This window comes from Prenolepis imparis, unplaced genomic scaffold, assembly GCF_030444845.1.
Source record: "Prenolepis imparis isolate NDT839.2.m4 unplaced genomic scaffold, iyPreImpa1.0 SCAF_17, whole genome shotgun sequence".
NCBI lineage: Eukaryota > Metazoa > Arthropoda > Insecta > Hymenoptera > Formicidae > Prenolepis > Prenolepis imparis.
The window spans coordinates 1,052,722-1,074,962 of NW_028141175.1; the positions used below are offsets into that span (position 1 = coordinate 1,052,722).

At 35.8% G+C, this 22,241-nt stretch overlaps 2 protein-coding genes and 1 long non-coding RNA gene across 3 annotated transcripts; 2 read left to right on the forward strand and 1 right to left on the reverse strand.

Moving 5' to 3' along the window:
• LOC145946537 (uncharacterized) lies at positions 1-3,725 on the reverse strand. Its single transcript, XR_014427058.1, has 4 exons — positions 2,681-3,725; positions 2,145-2,291; positions 1,328-1,469; positions 1-805 (listed from the first exon to the last, which is right to left on the reverse strand). It is a non-coding gene; the product is annotated as an uncharacterized LOC145946537 (long non-coding RNA).
• Positions 3,726-6,170: 2,445 nt separating this feature from the next.
• LOC145946535 (uncharacterized) lies at positions 6,171-9,302 on the forward strand. The gene is made up of 2 exons (XM_083056179.1): positions 6,171-6,191; positions 7,380-9,302. The coding sequence occupies exons 1-2, from the start codon at positions 6,174-6,176 to the stop codon at positions 7,977-7,979; spliced, it is 618 nt and encodes a 205-aa protein (XP_082912305.1). The 5' UTR covers positions 6,171-6,173; the 3' UTR covers positions 7,980-9,302.
• Positions 9,303-12,917: 3,615 nt separating this feature from the next.
• On the forward strand, positions 12,918-16,027 carry LOC145946553 (uncharacterized). The gene is made up of 2 exons (XM_083056224.1): positions 12,918-12,972; positions 14,155-16,027. The coding sequence occupies exons 1-2, from the start codon at positions 12,955-12,957 to the stop codon at positions 14,692-14,694; spliced, it is 558 nt and encodes a 185-aa protein (XP_082912350.1). The 5' UTR covers positions 12,918-12,954; the 3' UTR covers positions 14,695-16,027.
• The last annotated feature ends 6,214 nt before the right edge of the window (positions 16,028-22,241 follow it).

Consider the following 22,241-nt stretch of genomic DNA (forward strand, 5'->3'; position numbering starts at 1 on the left):
CATTCATATCGATATTTTGTCTTTAAATGTTTTTCGCAATTCGTAATATTAATTAAGTTCACCAGAGGGGCATCAAGATCGTTACACATTAATATACTTTATACGAAAGTAATTAATGTCTTCAAATATAAACGTTACATTTCATTTGCTGGGCGGAATTATGAGAGAGATGTAAATGAATCAAGATAGATGAATGTAACGTGATCATTTTGTAATTTTATGGAAGTAGCAAGATGTGAGAGAAAGAGAGGAAGAGAGAGACTGTTATAAATCGTACCTTCAATCGTCGCGACTGGCCACTAAATCACCGTGAGAATTTCAAACAGAAGAAATGAAAATCGCGATGGAAAAATAGCACAGTCAAATATATGCATAAGATCAGAATAGCAGTTATGTAATGACGTATTCATTATCTGCATCCTCTGCGTCATTATTTCTTTTCTTTTTATGCTCTGCATAAAAATATCATCAGTTATATCGGCGAAATGGTGGATGTTTTACTCTTTATTTCCGCAATTCGCGCTGCTTACTCCCCATCAAGGTCGAAATTTGCATTAATTAATAAATAAATTGTTCTGGGATAAAAATAGCCCTGCATCGTATGTATACGTATCTTTTACTCACATATGTATATGCCATCGCGATAGCACGAGCCATACATTATCTCCGGATTTCATAGTTGTCATTGACGTCGATGATTTAAGATTCTCCTAAACGTCGAAGCATTCTCGCACCTCGTCGTTACCGGGGTCCGAACGATGCCTGTCGCCGACGATATGTTGACAGAAGTGACAGATATTAATCGCTATAATTAAAATATACATGAAAAATATCAGTAAATAACAGAAAGCGGAGGTATTATCTATCAGAAAATGTTGTTTCCGAGTAACATACTTCGTAAAATTATTCGAGAATTTAAATATTGCTTTATATCATTATCGCTCTTCGATATAAAATAATAAATAATTAATTAAAATAATAAATTCTAAGATAAATTCTAAAATAATGAATAATTAATTAAAATAATAAATTCTTTCTATATCCTATATTCTTGTGTAACCACATGTCTAAAAAATTTAAAGACATCTATCGCTAGAGTGTTTGATTTAAAATCATATGATTTGAAGTAGTATTCAATTATTTGATCAACAGTTTAACTTAAATATACTAAGTAAGTAAGGATGTAGATTGTGTTCGGATAAAAATTTCTATTTATTTAAATATTTTTGGATATTTCTAAAGTGTAAGAAAAGATAACGCATAGCTTAGTAGCTCTTTAGTTTCACTTAGCGCAATTAAATATTTAATTTAATTATATCAAATTTACCTCGAGAAATTTTTACATAGCACCATAGATATTCGTAAGTATGTTTATAAGATATTTTTGATTCCTCACAAAAATCACTTTATTCTTTAACACATTCGCAATCTGCTAAACACACTTGTGGATAAAATCAATTTTCAGAAACCTAAAAGTAAAGAAACGTAGATAAATATTGCGAATGTTGAAATAAGAGATACAGAGTCTTCTTTTTATAATCTCTGCAGATATTTTCACATAAATTTATATAAATATGAAACAAACGAGGATAATAATTATTAAATGCAAACTGCTGGCAAATGTTGAGAGTAGCTATCCTTATCGTACAAATGATATTTACGTTAAAAGATCTCTCTTCGAGAACCGAATGTACAAGCCCGGGTCAGCGATTGCAGTCATTTTTGCGTAATCGAATGTAACATTGTTGACGCAACGGGGGCAAAGCCATCCGCAAGACCGCGTAAATTCGTGAAAAAAAATTCTTTACTAATGACATGCCGTTTATAGGGAGAACTGTGCACGTACACAGAATCAGTCCTCCACAGTTTGACAGTTAGTAGTACGGTTGTACTACTAACATCGAGCGAGCAAGGACACGTGAAAGTAATCGTTAAAAAACCGCTCTCGCATGTTGCTCGCCGATCTCTTCAGCTACTGGGGGACGAGGGCGAATCGTGAAAGAGAAGGAAGGAAGAAAAAAAGGAGAAATAAATTGAGCGGATCGAAGTCGAGCGAGGAAGAATGGCGAACCAGATATAGGGGGTCATAACGCGCGTGAAGAAGTGGGTCGAGAGTTCACAGGCCGGATAATTAAATTCCTCACCGAAGAAAGCGTTTTCCCTCTCGTTTAGCGAGTACCATCACCCTCTCCTCCCACCTCTGATCGCCCTACCAGAGACCAAGGAGTCGGACACATCCGTCGGACGGTCGTAATGAACTTCCTCCTCTAGGCACCTTCAAATCTGCCATCCTGTTGTGAATAGATCGCTGACTTTTCTCTCTTAATTGTGTTTTAATTACGTTTTTGACATCGATTATTATTTGATGAGAAGACACGTGTGCGTTGTAGGACAGTTTCTCCATTAGCGAACAATTGTACTTTGCAAGTCAGTCGCGAACTAAACGCAATGTAAATATAAGTATAAAATACGCAACTAAAATATAAGTATAAAATATAAAATACGCAACTAAAATATAAGTATAAAATATAAAATAAAATATAAAATATAAAAAAGAAAAATGAAATCTAAAATTATTGTCGCCTGGAAAATATCCGATGCAGCTTCGACCGTTGGGAAAATATGCTAATGCATTTTATAATGGAATATTTTAATGTGCTTGTTGATGCATGCAAGTTACCTCGAAGTCGATGCTTACGTCGATTCGAATGGACGGAAGCTTTAGCAGACGCGGATGATACAATGCTCTGGCAAAGCACGTACTTTTCTTCCTGATGTCGGATTCTCCTTCCATAACGATCAAGAGTTCGTGACTTCGTCGGATGATTGTGCTCTCTATCGTTCAATCTGCGCTTACGCGTGACCTTTATAAATTGCCGAACGTAAATGATTTATCTTCGTCTGTACCGCAACTTTGTTTCATTATCTCCCGCGTCACTATTGCAAGAATACATTATCGTAAAATATTGCGGCTTGTCTCCGTCTTCATTAATTTCTATCTCTATCACTATTGCCTATATACTGATTGCCTGTATGTTGAAACAGCATGCGTATATTTCGTATATAAGTGGAATCGTAAGTGAAATCATACGTAAACCTATCGCGCTGGGGAATAGCTAATTTTCAAGTTTGTATCAAATTCACGTGCGCAATCAAATGTTAATTAAACGATATTTAAACAAATTCTAGAGACATTTCTCGATGAATAAACAAATCGTTAATCGACAAATTTATTAGTGCGCTAGTTCTCTCTCTCCTTGCTTAAAATTTAAAATATTTGTTGTCAGTAAAGTAGGTACATTGATTGTGAGTTGCAATAACCGAAGCAGTTGAAGTCACCTGTTTGTAAAGAAAGATATGTATATTAAGATGCGAAACATGAACATTTATATAAGATCGATTCTTTCTTATTTTTCAAGATACACGTAAATTATTACAAAACTTATGCAATGCTACAATTGCCTTCGCTCAAAGAAATGTTAAATATTGTGCTGGATCAGAAGATCCTCTCCTAGTGGATACGTCAATAGCTGAATCGAGAGTGACGTGATTATTGACCGCATGACCTTAAGCACTCTCGAAATTGCTCTGGCAACTTTCTTTCAAGTGATCTATTCGACGTATAAGAATTGGCCTGTTGTTATCCTGCCGCTCTTTAAGTAGTCGGTATTACGAGATTGAAAAGAGACTGAATATATTATTACATATAAATATTTTATATATATAGTTCCTTGTTCCTTATAATTAAATTAAATTGATCCATTCATTCAATTTTTTAGTGTCAAAACAAATCATAATTTCTTTAACGTTAATAATGAATTTGCTTCTATTCTTTTAATAGTTCATAATAATTTTTAAATTTATTTCTGTATTTATTATTTATTCTAATAATTTATAATACTTCAAAAAGATATATAATATATACCTATATATTTTTTTTATTTAATAAATAATGGGATATGTTTTTGTATGATTGTGAATAACTTCTCATATTTAATCTTAAATACAAAAAGTTTGAATAAATTTTATCTGTCTTTTGTTAATTAGGGTGTAATTTAAATAACAACACATAAAATAAATCGTTGAACTTTTTAGACTGTAAAGAAAGATCATGGTAGTGTAAAATAAAAAAATCTTACGACGTAAAATGATCAATGAAAATGTTCAATGAAGAAATGGTTCAGTGTATGTACATCCGGTGTTATACATTGTACAAACAAAAGAAACGTGTTACGTGAGATGTACCCATTTATAGTTTTGTTCTTGTTATGTAATATATTTTCATAGATTAGCCGAATAAACCTGAATTTGTATTCATGAACTGCAAAATTATTAGAATACGCAACCATAAAATCGCAATAATTATAATTAACGCATAAATAATTTTATTATTACTTAGAATCTTTCTTGTTATTATGATATAACATTTACGTTTAAATATATATTTAAATGTGAAAAAAAATTTATAAATAAGATTGAAGATATTTAAAAGCAGGTAGGAATTTATCTTACGATGTAACAAAAATTTGATATGCTAATTATATATGACACTGTGCAAATGAAAGAGTGAAACAAAATTAATACATTAGAAAGAAAGATTTTAAATTACGATTAAAGAATATTTATATAATGAATGAGACAGCAATATTACGAAAAAGGATTTATAATCGTTATTGTAGCATTACAAGCAAAAAATTATATGAAATTTATAATTATCATTAATAATCATTTATTTATAATTATCAAAAGAAAGAGAGTATTATATATTTTTTCTCAATATTTTTGTGTATCTATATTAAGTCTACCTCTTTCAGAATTTTTTGAGAAAGCATTAAAAATAAAAATATTTATCTTCTCAAGTTATAGATTAGGTTACTTAATCAAATCATTCGCAATCATAAAATATTAGATTAGTTATTAGATTAACAAATATATATGTGTGTATGTGTATAATATATAAAAAAAATAATACAACTTTGGAAAATTGGATCTCATTTAATATCGCTTGATTTTTTGAGTATATGATAACATGATTGTATTTTCTAATAAAGAAAGAATTTCGGGGTAATTTATCAAGGTAGAATTCTAAACGGAACGTCTCTCATAAGAAATGTTTCATATTCTTGTCGTGCAAAATTATATGGCAAAATACGGCATACGCACAGCATTTATTACAGAGGCTTGCAATATATTACAACACAATGTTGTAACAACTGGAGTCATCATATAACAATGTTTACTTGACCATATTTTATTTTGTATATTCATGGAAAAGAAAATATTGATAGACAAAGAACACTCTTCTGACTTTTAATGTATGCATAAATTTAATGTGTACAAATATATTGTTTTTACGATAAAATTTATTTCTAATAAATTGACTAACTCAGCATTTATATATGAATGTATCCTCTAATCGTCTGTCATGACACAATTGCGATAGAAAATATAAATGTATTAAAATTAATTTTTAGCAATTGAAGTAAGAGATTTTTCTATATGTGCATCATAATAAGAAATATTCAATAAGAGATAAAAATTAAAAAAATAGATAAAAATATTAAAAAATTCAATATGATATAGGACATTTGAATATAAGATAATGATCACAGAATAAAATTAATTTCTCACGAACTGTCATACACAAATGCGATTTATATGTAAAGATATCAAATTATTTCCATTTTCAATGTCTATCTATCACAACTGTCATAATATATATTGCCGCAATCACAAGAAAAAAATATAGATTAAAAAGATACGTACAGCCTTTAACAGATAACCGAGGCAAAGGTCTTTTACGAGACTGTCATTACGACAAAGCACTCGACCAAAGGAGTCTAGGTCTAGGACACAAGTCTAGGGACCCACGACACGACTATCGAGAGGCCGCAACGTTTCGCAACTTTTCATCGTCCAAATCTCGAGTACACACCAGTGATCTACGCGAACAGGGACAGGTGAATATTTCGACTTCGACAGAGAAAGAGAGAAGCACGACGTCGTGGAAGAAGGGAGGGAATCGTCTAACAACTCTGAATTATTCACACTCGCGAGAAGCCCCCGTCTCATCTTCGCCCCAGCACTTATATCCCTGCTTCTCCCAGGGGTATAAATGACTCCGGTCTACCTTCCACGGAGTCACAGAACTGAGCGGCATCGCAGAAGCCGACATGAATCCTCTGATCGTGGTAAGCACGCTTCTTTTTTTCATATTTATTTACAATTAAGGTACGGTAGAGGGGAGGAAATTTAAAAACAGAAAAGAAAGCAAGAGAGGAAATATGTGGTGCACGGATACGCGTGTGGGTGGGAGAGATCGCAAGGGAGTAGAGAAAGGATCAAATGTGTGTGACCGAGATCCTGGTCAAGATAAAAAAAAAGCAAACGATGACCGAATCATCGTGCCCTACATCACGCCGTTGTCTCTAATCTCGCGTGATGCGAGTTTCACATTAACTGACCGATAGATCTGATGGTGCAGCTTTCCCTGTCATACGTGCCTCTCTGATTTCTCGCGGAAAATGTATAGCTTGTGACACAGTGACATCTTTAAAAAAAAATTAAAAATTAAAGCCAAAAAGTTTAAGCGCTCCCTAATTTAAGTAATTCAAAATTGGATTTTTTTTCTTCCAGGTTTGTTAAAAAAATGCTAAAGAGCTTCATTGGTCTTTTTTCGCAATTTTGCACAATTACTCTAGAAAAATTTATAATACACACATTCATGTTTTCAAAATGTAATATTTAAAATGTAGAAAAACAATTTTAATTCTAAATACATTCTTCTTATATAAAGAGACATATTTTTTTTAAACATATCATTTCTAAGTTGTATAAATTATGCTTTCTTTTTTCAATTAATATACATATGTTTTTATATTGTTTTTATAATTCATCTTTTTTAATTCTATTTGACACGATAGATTAATTCTTTACAAAACTCTCAAAAATAGAGGGAACTGCACTATTCTATATATTTTAAGCTTTATAACTAACACAATGAAGACGCAATTGCATAAAACCAGGAATGAATGCATTTATATATTAACTTAGATCTAATCTGAAAATTCTCAAAAAAAGTGTCGATATATAAAATTATAGCCGCACATTCTATACCGCGAGATGCATAGACAGAAATCCGATCTCTAAGAAGACCTTGCATCTCAATAAGCAATCATTGCAAAAAAAATCAACATTTTTACCTCTTCAATTTCTAAAAAAAATATTTTGACAAATGTGGCTGTGTTACTGTGTGTGGCTATATGGTAATATCATTTAAAGTACAAATATTCGTTGAAGGATTAGAGTGTAAATTTATCATACTTACATAAACATCCCCCAAACTGAAATAACATTCACCTTCCTCTTGCTTGTTATAGTGTATGATTGTCGGTCTGGCTGGGTTCGCCCTGGCTGAGCTGCCTGTGTCCTCCGGCTACAGTTACAGCAGACCAAGCGGTGGTGGCGGTGGTGGCTACTCCTTCGGTGGCGGCGGCGGTGGTCTCTCCTTCGGCGGCGGTGGCGGTGGCGGATACACCCAGGTGTCCCCCGGTGGTCAGACCAGCGAGGGTGCTACCGTGGACAGTGCCCTGCTCGAGCAGATCCGACAGATCCTTCTGAAGGAGGAGTCCCAAGCGGGAGGTGGATTCGGCGGCGGATTCGGTGGCGGAGTTAGTTCCCGCTACGCTGCCCCATCCTCACAATACGGCGCACCCCCATCGACGCAATACGGCGTGCCTGGGGGTGGCGGCTATCAGGCCCGTGTCGTAGGCATCGATCTCGAGGCCATCAGGCAGGCCATGCAGGTTGCCCAATTCAATCAAGTTACCCCAGGCGGCGGAGGCATCGATATCAAGGACATCGTGCGGTCCCAACAGAACACCCAATTCAATGCTCCAAGTTACCCCAGCGCACGTTATCCTAGCAGCAGTTACGGAGCGCCCAGCAGGCCGTCCAGTAGCTACGGTGCGCCGTTCTAAGGATTATCTTGGGGTTGGATGACGAGAGAGAGAGAGAATGAGAGAATGAGAGAGTAGAGAGAAAGAATGGGAGTTGATAATGGCACCGGCCGACGACAACGACAACGACTACTTTCCGAGACGCAGTTGAAAATATAATGTAAAAAGACTACAGAGAAGATCAGATACACTTGAAAAAGAGTCATAATTGTCTACGCATCAGATTCTCTCACGAGTGATACATTCCTCAGGCTTGTCAACTCGGAAGGTCATCGATACCAGGAATAAAGTATCGAGCGGATCCGTAGTTTCGCCGAAAACTGACTCCCCTAGCCGCCTTCGCGGCTTCAACCCTCGATCAACGCTAGGGATCCAGCTAGAGGATCCGTCAGACGGAAACGTGCGCGAAAAGCGGAGATGGCGATCCGCGGGACGACGCCTGGTCCGTTGGGGATCAAAATAGTCGTCGCTTCAACGGGTCAGGGTCTCCCGGGACTCGCCAGAGAACGAATGCGCATCGTCTCCGGAGCAGCATCTCGTCCGAACCCCTGACTTGTCGGGAATCCAACAGTCGTCGCTTCGACAAGACGGGGTCCGCGCGGGAATGATGTGAACATGTGGCCAGTTTATTTTCTTCTTTTTTTTTTCTTTCGGGGGAGACTCTCGGTCGCTCGAAATCTCGAGCGCAGTCGGCACGGTGCCGAAGTCTATCGTACCAAAATCGCATCAATCATCGCGGTCATCGATGTCAGTCGCGCGAGACGCGAGGATCAGTGATATCGTAAGGAGGCAGGCGCAATCGCTGACACCAGACACACATCACACATTTTCCCGACGCTTCGTCGGGACATTCATAGAACGAGGAGGGAGGAGAAGGAGGAGGCCGACAAGCCGAAGACGTGATAGGCGCGATCAGCGCCTTGTAAATAAAAATTCTACACACGATCGCTATATCGCGGCGTCCGCTGCGTAATTCGGTTCGGTTCTTCCGATCTTGAAGACCTCGAGGATATCGAAAGCTGATAGATCCGTAGGAAGATCCTTCGAACTGAAGGTTGACTAAAATCGCCGAAGAGGATAAGGTCGATTAGAAGACTAATCAACCTCTATCTGTCCGCGAAAAGACTCAGCGGAGAAGGTTCACCGTAAAACAGGAAGAGTGGAGCCTTATTAAGGAGCGGACGCCGCCGTGTCGAGCGACACGTACATGCGAAGCCACGAATACACACTATTTTTTTTTATACCTACATTTTAACGCTCTACATCCTTAACCACGCATCTTTTTATACTTGTATAAAGGCTTTTTTGTAGAAAAAAGAATAAAAAAAAAGAACGTCGCCACCGTTAAAACACCCTCTTGTGCTTCTTTTGAATCTCTTCCCTCGTCCAGATGCGGCATGGATGAACGATCCATTGCCTCCTATTCCTACAATTTCACTTTTCCTCCATTAATCGTCCATTTTATAATGGAATATTTTAATGTGCTTGTTGATGCATGCAAGTTACCCCGAAGTCGATGATTACGTCGATTCGAATGCACGGAAGCTTTAGCAGACGCGGATGATACAATGCTCTGGCAAAGCACGTACTTTTCTTCCTGATGTCGGATTCTCCTTCCATAACGATCAAGAGTTCGTGACTTCGTCGGATGATTGTGCTCTCTATCGTTCAATCTGCGCTTACGCGTGACCTTTATAAATTGCCGAACGTAAATGATTTATCTTCGTCTGTACCGCAACTTTGTTTCATTATCTCCCGCGTCACTATTGCAAGAATACATTATCGTAAAATATTGCGGCTTGTCTCCGTCTTCATTAATTTCTATCTCTATCACTATTGCCTATATACTGATTGCCTGTATGTTGAAACAGCATGCGTATATTTCGTATATAAGTGGAATCGTAAGTGAAATCATACGTAAACCTATCGTGCTGGGGAATAGCTAATTTTCAAGTTTGTATCAAATTCACGTGCGCAATGAAATGTTAATTAAAAGATATTTAAACAAATTCTAGAGACATTTCTCGATGAATAAACAAATCGTTAATCGACAAATTTACTAGTGCGCTAGTTCTCTCTCTCCTTGCTTAAAATTTAAAATATTTGTTGTCAGTAAAGTAGGTACATTAATTGTGAGTTGCAATAACCGAAGCAGTTGAAGTTTGTAAAGAAAGATATGTATATTAAGATGCGAAACATGAACATTTATATAAGATTGATTCTTTCTTATTTTTCAAGATACACGTAGATTATTACAAAACTTATGCAATGCTACAATTGCCTTCGCTCAGAGAAATGTTAAATATTGCGCTGGATCAGAAGATCCTCTCCTAGTGGATACGTCAATAGCTGAATCGAGAGTGACGTGATTATTGACCGCATGACCTTAAGCACTCTCGAAATTGCTCTGGCAACTTTCTTTCAAGTGATCTATTCGACGTATAAGAATTGGCCTGTTGTTATCCTGCCGCTCTTTAAGTAGTCGGTATTACGAGATTGAAAAGAGACTGAATATATTATTACATATAAATATTTTATATATATAGTTCCTTGTTCCTTATAATTAAATTAAATTGATCCATTCATTCAATTTTTTAGTGTCATAAAACAAATCATAATTTCTTTAACGTTAATAATGAATTTGCTTCTATTCTTTTAATAGTTCATAGTAATTTTTAAATTTATTTCTGTATTTATTATTTATTCTAATAATTTATAATACTTCAAAAAGATATATAATATATACCTATATATTTTTTTTATTTAATAAATAATGGGATATGTTTTTGTATGATTGTGAATAACTTCTCATTTTTTAATCTTAAATACAAAAAGTTTGAATAAATTTTATCTGTCTTTTGTTAATTAGGGTGTAATTTAAATAACAACATAAAATAAATCATTGAACTTTTTAGACTGTAAAGAAAGATCATGGTAGTGTAAAATAAAAAAATCTTACGACGTAAAATGATCAATGAAAATGTTCAATGAAGAAATGTTTCAATGTATGTACATCCGGTGTTACACATTGTACAAACAAAAGAAACGTGTTACGTGAGATGTACCCATTTATAGTTTTGTTCTTGTTATGTAATATATTCTCATAGATTAGCCGAATAAACCTGAATTTGTATTCATGAACTGCAAAGTTATTAGCATACGCAACCATAAAATCGCAATAATTATAATTAACGCATAAATAATTTTATTATTACTTAGAATCTTTCTTGTTATTATGATATAACATTTACGTTTAAATTTATATTTAAATGTGAAAAAAAATTTATAAATAAGATTGAAGATATTTAAAAGCAGGTAGGAATTTATCTTACGATGTAACAAAAATTTGATATGCTAATTATATATGACACTGTGCAAATGAAAGAGTGAAACAAAATTAATACATTAGAAAGAAAGATTTTAAATTACGATTAAAAAATATTTATATAGTGAATGAGACAGCAATATTACGAAAAAGGATTTATAATCGTTATTGTAGCATTACAAGCAAAAAATTATATGAAATTTATAATTATCATTAATAATCATTTATTTATAATTATCAAAAGAAAGAGAGTATTATATATTTTTTCTCAATATTTTTATGTATCTATATTAAGTCTACCTCTTTCAGAATTTTTTGAGAAAGCATTAAAAATAAAAATATTTATCTTCTCAAGTTATAGATTAGTTTCTTAATCAAATCATTCGCAATCATAAAATATTAAATTAGCTATTAGATTAACAAATATATATGTGTGTATGTGTATAATATATAAAAAAAATAACACAACTTTGGAAAATTGGATCTCATTTAATATCGCTTGATTTTTTGAGTATATGATAACATGATTGTATTTTCTAATAAAGAAAGAATTTCGGGGTAATTTATCAAGGTAGAATTCTAAATGTCTCTCATAAGAAATGTTTCATATTCTTGTCGTGCAAAATTATATGGTAAAATACGGCATACGCACAGCATTTTATTACAGAGGCTTGCAATATATTACAACACAATGTTGTAACAACTGGAGTCATCATATAACAATGTTTACTTGACCATATTTTATTTTGTACATTCATGGAAAAGAGAATATTGATAGACAAAGAACACTCTTCTGACTTTTAATGTATGCATAAATTTAATGTGTACAAATATATTGTTTTTACGATAAAATTTATTTCTAATAAATTGACTAACTCAGCATTTATATATGAATGTATCCTCTAATCGTCTATCATGACACAATTGCGATAGAAAATAGAAATGTATTAAAATTAATTTTTAGCAATTGAAGTAAAAGATTTTTCTATATTTGCATCATAATAAGAAATATTCAATAAGAGATAAAAATTAAAAAAATAGATAAAAATATTAAAAAATTCAATATGATATAGGACATTTGAATATAAGATAATGATCACAGAATAAAATTAATTTCTCACGAACTGTCATACACAAATGCGATTTATATGTAAAGATATCAAATTATTTCCATTTTCAATGTCTATTTATCACAACTGTCATAATATATATTGCCGCAATCACAAGAAAAAAATATAGATTAAAAAGATACGTACAGCCTTTAACAGATAACGGAGGCAAAGGTCTTTTACGAGACTGTCATTACGACAAAGCACTCGACCAAAGGAGTCTAGGTCTAGGACACAAGTCTAGGGACCCACGACACGACTATCGAGAGGCCGCAACGTTTCGCAACTTTTCATCGTTCAAATCTCGAGTACATACCAGTGATCTACGCGAACAGGGACAGGTGAATATTTCGACTTCGACAGAGAAAGAGAGAAGCACGACGTCGTGGAAGAAAGGAGGGAATCGTCTCACAACTCTGAATTACTCTCACTCGCGAGAAGCCCCCGTCTCTTCTTCGTGGGGGCCCCAGCACTTATATCCCCCTGCTTCGCCCAGGGGTATAAATGACTCCGGTCTACCTTCCACGGAGTCACAGAACTGAGCGGCATCGCAGAAGCCGACATGAATCCTCTGATCGCGGTAAGCACGCTTCTTTTTTTCATATTTATTTACAATTAAGGTACGGTAGAGGGGAGGAAACTTAAAAACAGAAAAGAAAGCAAGCGAGGAAATATGTGGTGCACGGATGCGCGTGTGGGTGGGAGAGATCGCAAGGGAATAGAGAAAGGATCAAATGTGTGTGACCGAGATCCTGGTCAAGATAAAAAAAAAAGCAAACGATGACCGAATCATCGTGCCCTACATCACGCCGTTGTCTCTAATCTCGCGTGATGCGAGTTTCACATTAACTGACCGATAGATCTGATGGTGCAGCTTTCCCTGTCATACGTGCCTCTCTGATTTTTCGCGGAAAATGTATAGCTTGTGACACAGTGACATCTTTAAAAAAAAATTAAAGCCAAAAAGCGCTCCCTAATTTAAGTAATCCAAAATTAGATTTTTTTTCTTCCAGGTTTGTTTAAAAAATGCTTCATTGATCTTTTTTCGCAATTTTGCACAATTACTCTAGAAAAATTTATAATACACACATTCATGTTTTCAAAATGTAATATTTAAAATGTAGAAAAACAATTTTAATTCTAAATACATTCTTTTTATATAAAGAGACATATTTTTTTTAAACATATCATTTTTAAGTTGTATAAATTATGCTTTCTTTTTTCAATTAATATACATATGTTTTTATATTGTTTTTATAATTCATCTTTTTTAATTCTATTTGACACGATAGATTAATTCTTTACAAAACTCTCAAAAATAGATGGAACTGCTCTATATATTATATAACTATTCTATATATTTTAAGCTTTATAACTAACACAATGAAGACGCAATTGCATAATACCAGGAATGAATGCATTTATATATTAACTTAGATCTAATCAGAAAATTCTCCAAGAAAAGTGTCGATATATAAAATTATAGCCGCACATTCTATACCGCGAGATGCATAGACAGAAATCCGATCTCTAAGAAGACCTTGCATCTCAATAAGCAATCATTGCAAAAAATCAACATTTTTACCTCTTCAATTTCTAAAAAAAATATTTTGACAAATGTGGCTGTGTTACTGTGTGTGGCTATATAGTAATATAATTTAAAGTACAAATATTCGTTGAAGGATTAGAGTGTAAATTTATCATACTTACATAAACATCCCCCAAACTGAAATAACATTCACCTTCCTCTTGCTTGTTACAGTGTATGATTGTCGGTCTGGCTGGGTTCGCCCTGGCTGAGCCGCCTGTGTCCTCCGGCTACAGTTACAGCAGACCGAGCGGTGGTGGCGGTGGTGGTGGCTACTCCTTCGGTGGCGGCGGCGGTGGTCTCTCCTTCGGCGGCGGTGGCGGTGGCGGATACACCCAGGTGTCCCCCGGTGGTCAGACCAGCGAGGGTGCTACCGTGGACAGTGCCCTGCTCGAGCAGATCCGACAGATCCTTCTGAAGGAGGAGTCCCAAGCGGGCGGTGGATTCGGCGGCGGATTCGGTGGCGGAGTTAGTTCCAGCTACGCTGCCCCATCCTCACAATACGGCGCACCCCCATCGACGCAATACGGCGTGCCTGGCGGCTATCAGGCCCGTGTCGTAGGCATCGATCTCGAGGCCATCAGGCAGGCCATCCAGGTTGCCCAATTCAATCAAGTTACCACAGGCGGCGGAGGCGGAGGTTACCCCAGCGGACCTAGCAGCAGTTACGGAGCGCCCAGCAGGCCGTCCAGTAGCTACGGTGCGCCGTTCTAAGGATTATCTTGGGGTTGGATGACGAGAGAGAGAGAGAGAGAATGAGAGAATGAGAGAGTAGAGAGAAAGAATGGGAGTTGATAATGGCACCGGCCGACGACAACGACAACGACTACTTTCCGAGACGCAGTTGAAAATATAATGTAAAAAGACTACAGAGAAGATCAGATACACTTGAAAAAGAGTCATAATTGTCTACGCATCAGATTCTCTCACGAGTGATACATTCCTCAGGCTTGTCAACTCGGAAGGTCGTCGATACCAGGAATAAAGTATCGAGCGGATCCGTAGTTTCGCCGAAAACTGACTCCCCTAGCCGCCTTCGCGGCTTCAACCCTCGATCAACGCCAGGGATCCAGTTAGAGGATCCGTCAGACGGAAACGTGCGCGAAAAGCGGAGATGGCGATCCGTGGGACGACGCCTGGTCCGTTGGGGATCAAAATAGTCGTCGCTTCAACGGATCAGGGTCTCCCGGGACTCGCCAGAGAACGAATGCGCATCGTCTCCGGAGCAGCATCTCGTCCGAACCCTTGACTTGTCGGGAATCCAACAGTCGTCGCTTCGACAAGACGGGGTCCGCGCGGGAATGATGTGAACATGTGGCCAGTTTATTTTCTTTTTTTTTTTTCTTTCGGGGGAGACTCTCGGTCGCTCGAAATCTCGAGCGCAGTCGGCACGGTGCCGAAGTCTATCGTACCAAAATCGCATCAATCGTCGCTGTCATCGATGTCAGTCGCGCGAGACGCGAGGATCAGTGATATCGTAAGGAGGTAGGCGCAATCGCTGACACCAGACACACATCACACATTTTCCCGACGCTTCGTCGGGACATTCATAGAACGAGGAGGGAGGAGAAGGAGGAGGCCGACAAGCCGAAGACGTGATCGGCGCGATCAGCGCCTTGTAAATAAAAATTCTACACACGATCGCTATATCGCGGCGTCCGCTGCGTAATTCGGTTCGGCTCTTCCGATCTTGAAGACCTCGAGGATATCGAAAGCTGATAGATCCGTAGGAAGATCCTTCGAACTGAAGGTTGACTAAAATCGCCGAAGAGGATAAGGTCGATTAGAAGACTAATCAACCTCTATCTGTCCGCGAAAAGACTCAGCGGAAAAGGTTCACCGTAAAACAGGAAGAGTGGAGCCTTATTAAGGAGCGGACGCCGCCGTGTCGAGCGACACGTACATGCGAAGCCACGAATACACACTATTTTTTTTTTATACCTACATTTTAACGCTCTACATCCTTAACCACGCATCTTTTTATACTTGTATAAAGGCTTTTTTGTAGAAAAAAGAATAAAAAAAAAGAACGTCGCCACCGTTAAAACACCCTCTTGTGCTTCTTTTAAAATCTCTTTCCTCGTCCAGATGCGGCATGGATGAACGATCCATTGCCTCCTATTCCTACAATTTCACTTTTCCTCCATTAATCGTCCAATGATCATATGATTATCGCGATTCCGATATATTCTATTCTATTATGTCTCCCGTGACCCCGCGTGATGGTCATCAGAGACGCGTCAATTCTCGCTTCGGAGCTGGGTTCTCGGGTTTTTTTCTCCGCTGTATCTGCTAAAGATATCCGACCGTTTCTCTTTTTCTTCATCGTCGACGTTTCGAGAGATCGGCGCCTTTCTCCTTTCACTCACGAACCCGCGAGGCAATGGGATCGCATTATCCTACGGGGAGGAAAGGGGAAAGGGGAGGAAAGGGGAAAGGGGAAGAAAGGCCAAACTTTTCCACCTGGATATATGATGTAAGTCTTCAGCATTTGAGCACGCGAAAAAAAAGCCAGTTGCAAAAGGGCATCGCGTACGGGACAGAAAAAGAGAGTGAAAGAGGGATCTGATCATCATCGGTCAAGATTCGAAAGTGGCTTGACTCTTCTGCGTTTGCATTCGAGACGAATAGAACATCCTTGGATCATTATTTCGACCAAAGGATATCCGGCAGGATTGTGGTTTTTTTCTTTTTTTTTTAATTTCAAAAAGTTTCCCGTACGGCATCGCCGTCGCGTTCCTTTCTCGCTCGAGCCATCTCAACTTAAAATTAGCATTAGAGTTTCTTGATTACAGGTGATTACGTAAGTCGCTGTACGAACTTGTCTCACGTACGTTCGGAGATTTCGCTAAAGTGTAATTTCTAAGGAGAAGGTATGCTTGCGATATACCTTTTATTATTTTTTTTCTGTCTTTGAAGTTTGAAATTTAATCTCACAACGAGATAACTGCAAATAAATAATCAAATAATTGAAATGTATGTGGTATAGATGAGCATTTAACATATAATATACATATAATATATATTTTGTAGTATATAAAATAATTTAATCGAATGTAAAAACACATACTATCAATTTTTAATTATTACATCGTTAACTCGCTAATGTGATTCATTAATAATTCAAGTTTTAAACTCTTTTGCCATCATGTTAAATAATAATCTTCATTGACATTTAAAAGCTCAAAATGCGAGAAAAAGTTGTTTTATCGGCGATAAAATCAAGTAAGATCATTTGAATTGGTATTGTTAAATTTAATTTTTATCTCACTTCGTTATTGGATTAAATTCAAATCAAACTTTAATTATTTTCTCTTGTCATACAGATAAAGCCTCTCTTTATGTTACAGCCAAGAATGAGAAACTAAGAAAGCGATTCGAGTCGCGTCTTTATTGGATTAGTTAAGCCTATCCCGTTAAAATTATCTATAGGCACTCTTGAAAATACTTAATTAACATGTTTAACAGTCACTATTAGACATTTATGACGACATTTATCTGCGGCTGTTTCATGCAATAAAGGCATATCCTGCATTTACGATACAATGATTATTTAGATTTTCCTTGCAAATTTCGAATAATAAATGAGCCAATTTTAAATTCGAAAAGATGACAAAAAATAATATCAAAAATAGCATATTTGCCGCGAAAATTATCTTGTTTAGAAATAGAATAAATATTTAATATATAAAAGCCTGTAAAAAGCAATATTTTTTATTATCAGAGTCGCACATATTGCAAGGCATCATGAAAAAATCAAAAGTTAATCAAGGTGTAATTAATCTTATAGAAATTGAATCATTACACAAGTTCTTATGGTATGTCTTCGAAGTTTTAGCTACATAATTTTAAATGTGATTATATCTGTTCGCGAATAAATTTTCTCTACATTTTTCGCATAGCTTCGAGATATCGTGAGATGACGTTTATGCGTATAAGAAAAACCTTATAAATTATTATAGGTGCGTTGAGAATTATGTAAAGAGTGAATGCTAATACCACGATATCAAGCTTGAAAGTTATGTAAGAGGGTGAGTGTGTCAATAAAATAAAGTATTGTCGATATTATTATATAGATTCGAGAGGATTTATCGAATTCTTCATTGCAATTTCGATGACGAGAAGTAACGTCTTCTACGTCAGATTGCACAAATTCTATTTCTATAAAATGATTGTCAAATGGCTGTTTGAGCCAGTTACAATCTTGCGATCAACAAGATATCTCTTTTCCGTCTGAGTGAGAGTTCTTCAAAGTCAATAAAGAGCGCTCGATATAAGACACAAATGCGAAGCTTAGCGGAAATGAAATACAAGGAAAATAAATGTTTCATATATAAGATGAGAAATGCGCACGTTTAGAATAATTTTCGTGTCAGTAGAAACTTATTCTCAAGCGTGAGAAGCATGTTTTCATAACACTGAAACCATTTGCCACACAAATTAGAAACCTTAAAGTGGAGTTGCGACTATTTTATGTGATGGAATAAGGTCTCACGTAACAAGAATTTTATCTTATAAAAATTAGAATCTAACGCAGAAAATTAGAATCTAAATTAAATAAAAATAAAACGATAAAATATATATGATCAAAAACTTTCCAATTTTCAATAGTTTCGTATTAAAAAAATACGGTATTATAAATTGCTATCATTTAATTAAAAAATTAGACAAGATACGCAATAAAAAACGAAGATTTTAAAAATTTAAATAAGAGGCTTTAATATAAAATTTTAATAAATAAAATAAGAGCGAGCTAATTAAGAGCTGAGCGCGAATTTTCTTCTTTCTTGTTAAAAACTTATAAATTTTAAACTCGAGTTCAAAATAAATAATTTTTTAACAAGAATGAATAAAATTCGCGCTCGGTTCTCTTAATTCACGCTCCCATTTTATTTGTAAAGATCTTTAAATTCTGTAAGAACATATTTTTTCTCTATTAAAAATAATAATGTGAAATTATCATGTAAACAAACGTCTTACATAAGAAATTCGGGTATATTTTTATACCCGAATTTTTTTTATACACGATTCTGTTTGGCGACGAGATTTCGCGTTGCGAAGCAACGTTTGTTAAAAATAAATTCCGTGAAAGACACCGAGAGAAGCGTGGTATCGACCGATCTGTCCTGAAAGACCTTACGTATATACCTGTGACATCCAGCAGGGAAAGTGCCGCACGTCAGAGAGTATATGGTGAGATCGGCAGGAGGGAGATGTGGAGAGAGACGCGTGTGAGAATCTCTGTGGAATTTTGCAAGAAGCGCGCGAAAGACGAGCTCGTCCACCAGCGTGCGAAAGAAGAAAAATTCGCACCGACCTCGCACCATCTACGTTCCAGTTTTATAGCAACACGAGTCATGTCTTTAATCATCTGTTCTAAATAACAATATTCCTGTGTTCATTAGTGTGTACTGATAAGAGATGTGTAAAACACATCGTCTAAAACAAGTTTATTATATACGACGACAATATATATACTCATAGAGATATAAATTTAATTTGACATTTAGTGAGTTATTAAAATGAAAATTGAAGGGAGAGCTTTATTAAAGCTAGAGAGAATGTATATATAGGAAGAATCGTAAATTCTCTCCATCCGTATTATTGACTTACATCTGGAAAAAAGACATCTCCTAAGGAACTTGAGGTTCTGAATAAGTTTAATAGCTCACAATAAGTTTAATCAGCGAAGCCGATCTGCCGCGAAGGAAAAATCCAGCGTGCGAAAAAAGAGAGGAGTGTGTCGAGAGAGGAAATCCGCATATGAAGACAATACTGTTACCAGTTATGGGAAGCGGAGATTTGTCGAAACGCGTAGATAAAACATTCCGGATCTCTACAATGGGTCTCCCCGTGCTTTCGCTATTCCCTGCATGTCTGGTACAGGACTTTTGACAGGAATACACGCACCGGATGTATACGTTCGTTACTCAACAACGTGTGTCTTATTACAATACCGCATTAATCTAGAATAGATCGCGAGGACAGACTTGGACGAATCCGTTCTGATCCATCTTGACGCGACAAAACCCTCGTTTTCTTTTTTTTTTTTTTTTTTTGGCAATTGCAAGAGTGATGTAGAATCGCGTGTCATCAGATTGCATGTAAATCGCCATGTCGTACGAGTTTTAATTAATTAGATACCGTACTTCGCGCGATAAACGCAAGATAAATCAACGATACGTTTTCTCTCCTCGGTCCAACATGATTTCATTTTGCATACACGGAGTGCATCAACAGGCTGAGAGGCGTGAATTCTTTTCGGAAGATAATTAGGGACGAATTATATATAAGCAAACGCTATTTAAGATCTACAAATATTCTATACGATAATATTTTGCGTGTCTTATTGAAACTAGCGGATATCGATCGATCCATCGATCAACGAGATGCTTGCACAACCGCGCGATTGGCGTTGCATCTTTACAACGTGCAGCACCGTAAACGAGCTCGTAATTCCTGGCAGAAACGACCATGCCGTTATAACGTTACTTCACATATGCGTGGAAGGAGAGAGGCATATGTGAAGTAACTCCTTACATTTTAAATTCTAGAAATTCTTTCATTAATCTAAGTGTGAGATCAATCTTTTTTTATTCGCCGTGCGATTGTCGGTCAAGTTTAAAAATGCCTACTGTATGCTATTAGTATATTGTGATTAACACAATTTTTGTGCTTGGATATCATGATGATAATCGATTTTAATGTGTTCTATTGATTTTAAAACGTAATCAGCTGATTTTATTCAGAAAAAGTTATGTAGTTGCAATCGATTATTAATTAAGCATAAGATATCATTAGTTTGAAAAATTGTATTTTTTTTATTCATATAATCGAATATGAAATTTTTTATAGGAAAAAAAATTGAGCGTGTAATTTTGCGAAACAAATTTTAATTTTGTATAACTTTCTATTATACTTTTAATGAGACTTACATATAAAATCATTAACTATTAGTACGAAATTGTGATTAACACAATTTTGGAGTATGGATATCATGATGGTAATCAAAGGATTTTAATGTGTTCTATTGATTTTAAAATAGCTTTTAAATCAGCTGATTTTTTTCAGAAAAAGTCGTAACTGCAATTGATTATTAATTAAGCATAAGATATCATTAGTTCTAAAAATTGTATTTTTTTGTATTCATATATCGTATAAATCGAATAAAAAAATCGAATTTATATCGAATAAAAAAAAATACAATTTTTCGAACTAATGATATCTTGTACGTAATTAATAATCGATTGCAGCTATGTGACTCTTTCTGAAAAAAAAAACAGCTGATTTAAAAGCTGTTTTAAAATCAACAGAACACATTAAAGTCCATTGATTACTATCATGATATCCGAACAAATTTTGTTAATCACAATTTCGTACTAATAGCGTAGTCAATGATTTTATATGTAAGTCTCATTAAGAGTATAATAGAAAGTTATGCGAAATTAAAATTCGTTTCGCAAAGTTATATGCGCAAATTTTTTCACTATAGAAAATTTCATATTCGACGATATATGAATAAAAAAATACAATTTTTTAAACTAATGATATCTTATGCTTAATTAATAATCGATTGCAACTACATAACTTTTTCTGAATAAAATCAGCTGATTGTGTTTTAGAATCAATCGAACACATTAAAATCGAGTTCATCGATTATCATGATATCTAAACACAAAAATTGTGTGTTAATCATAATTTCGTACTAATAATAGCATACAATTAATAATTTTATATGTAAGTCTCATTAAGAGTATAATAGAAAGTTATACAAAATTAAAACTCGTTTCGCAAAGTTACACGCTCAATTTTTTTCACTATAAAAAATTTCAAGTTGTAACTCATTCAAACGTTTCGAATGACAAATACAAGGAAAAAATGCAATAGAATCGAAGAGGAAACATCGAAATGCAATCGAGCATCGTAACGAATGCGTGAACGTTCGTGCAAGTCATGTTTGATAATAATAAGTTTTACCCGCACGCGCGCGTGCGCGCGCGCACACACACACGACCAAATTGCCGCGAATCCGGTGTAATAGCTATTGAATTATCCCGTAAAGGCGCTTCTTCTTTCGTCCTGAGAAAGCGAGGAAGGGGAGAAAGTTAGCGGGAAAATCATCCGGGTCTTCCGAGAGCGCGTCCTGTTACTCTCGTCCGTAAATCTGTAAAGGAGGAAGGCGCCGAGCGCATCTCGCCGTTCGATGATTACCTTACACGCGCGTCGGCCAGACGATTTACGATTCAAATGATCCGGGAAGG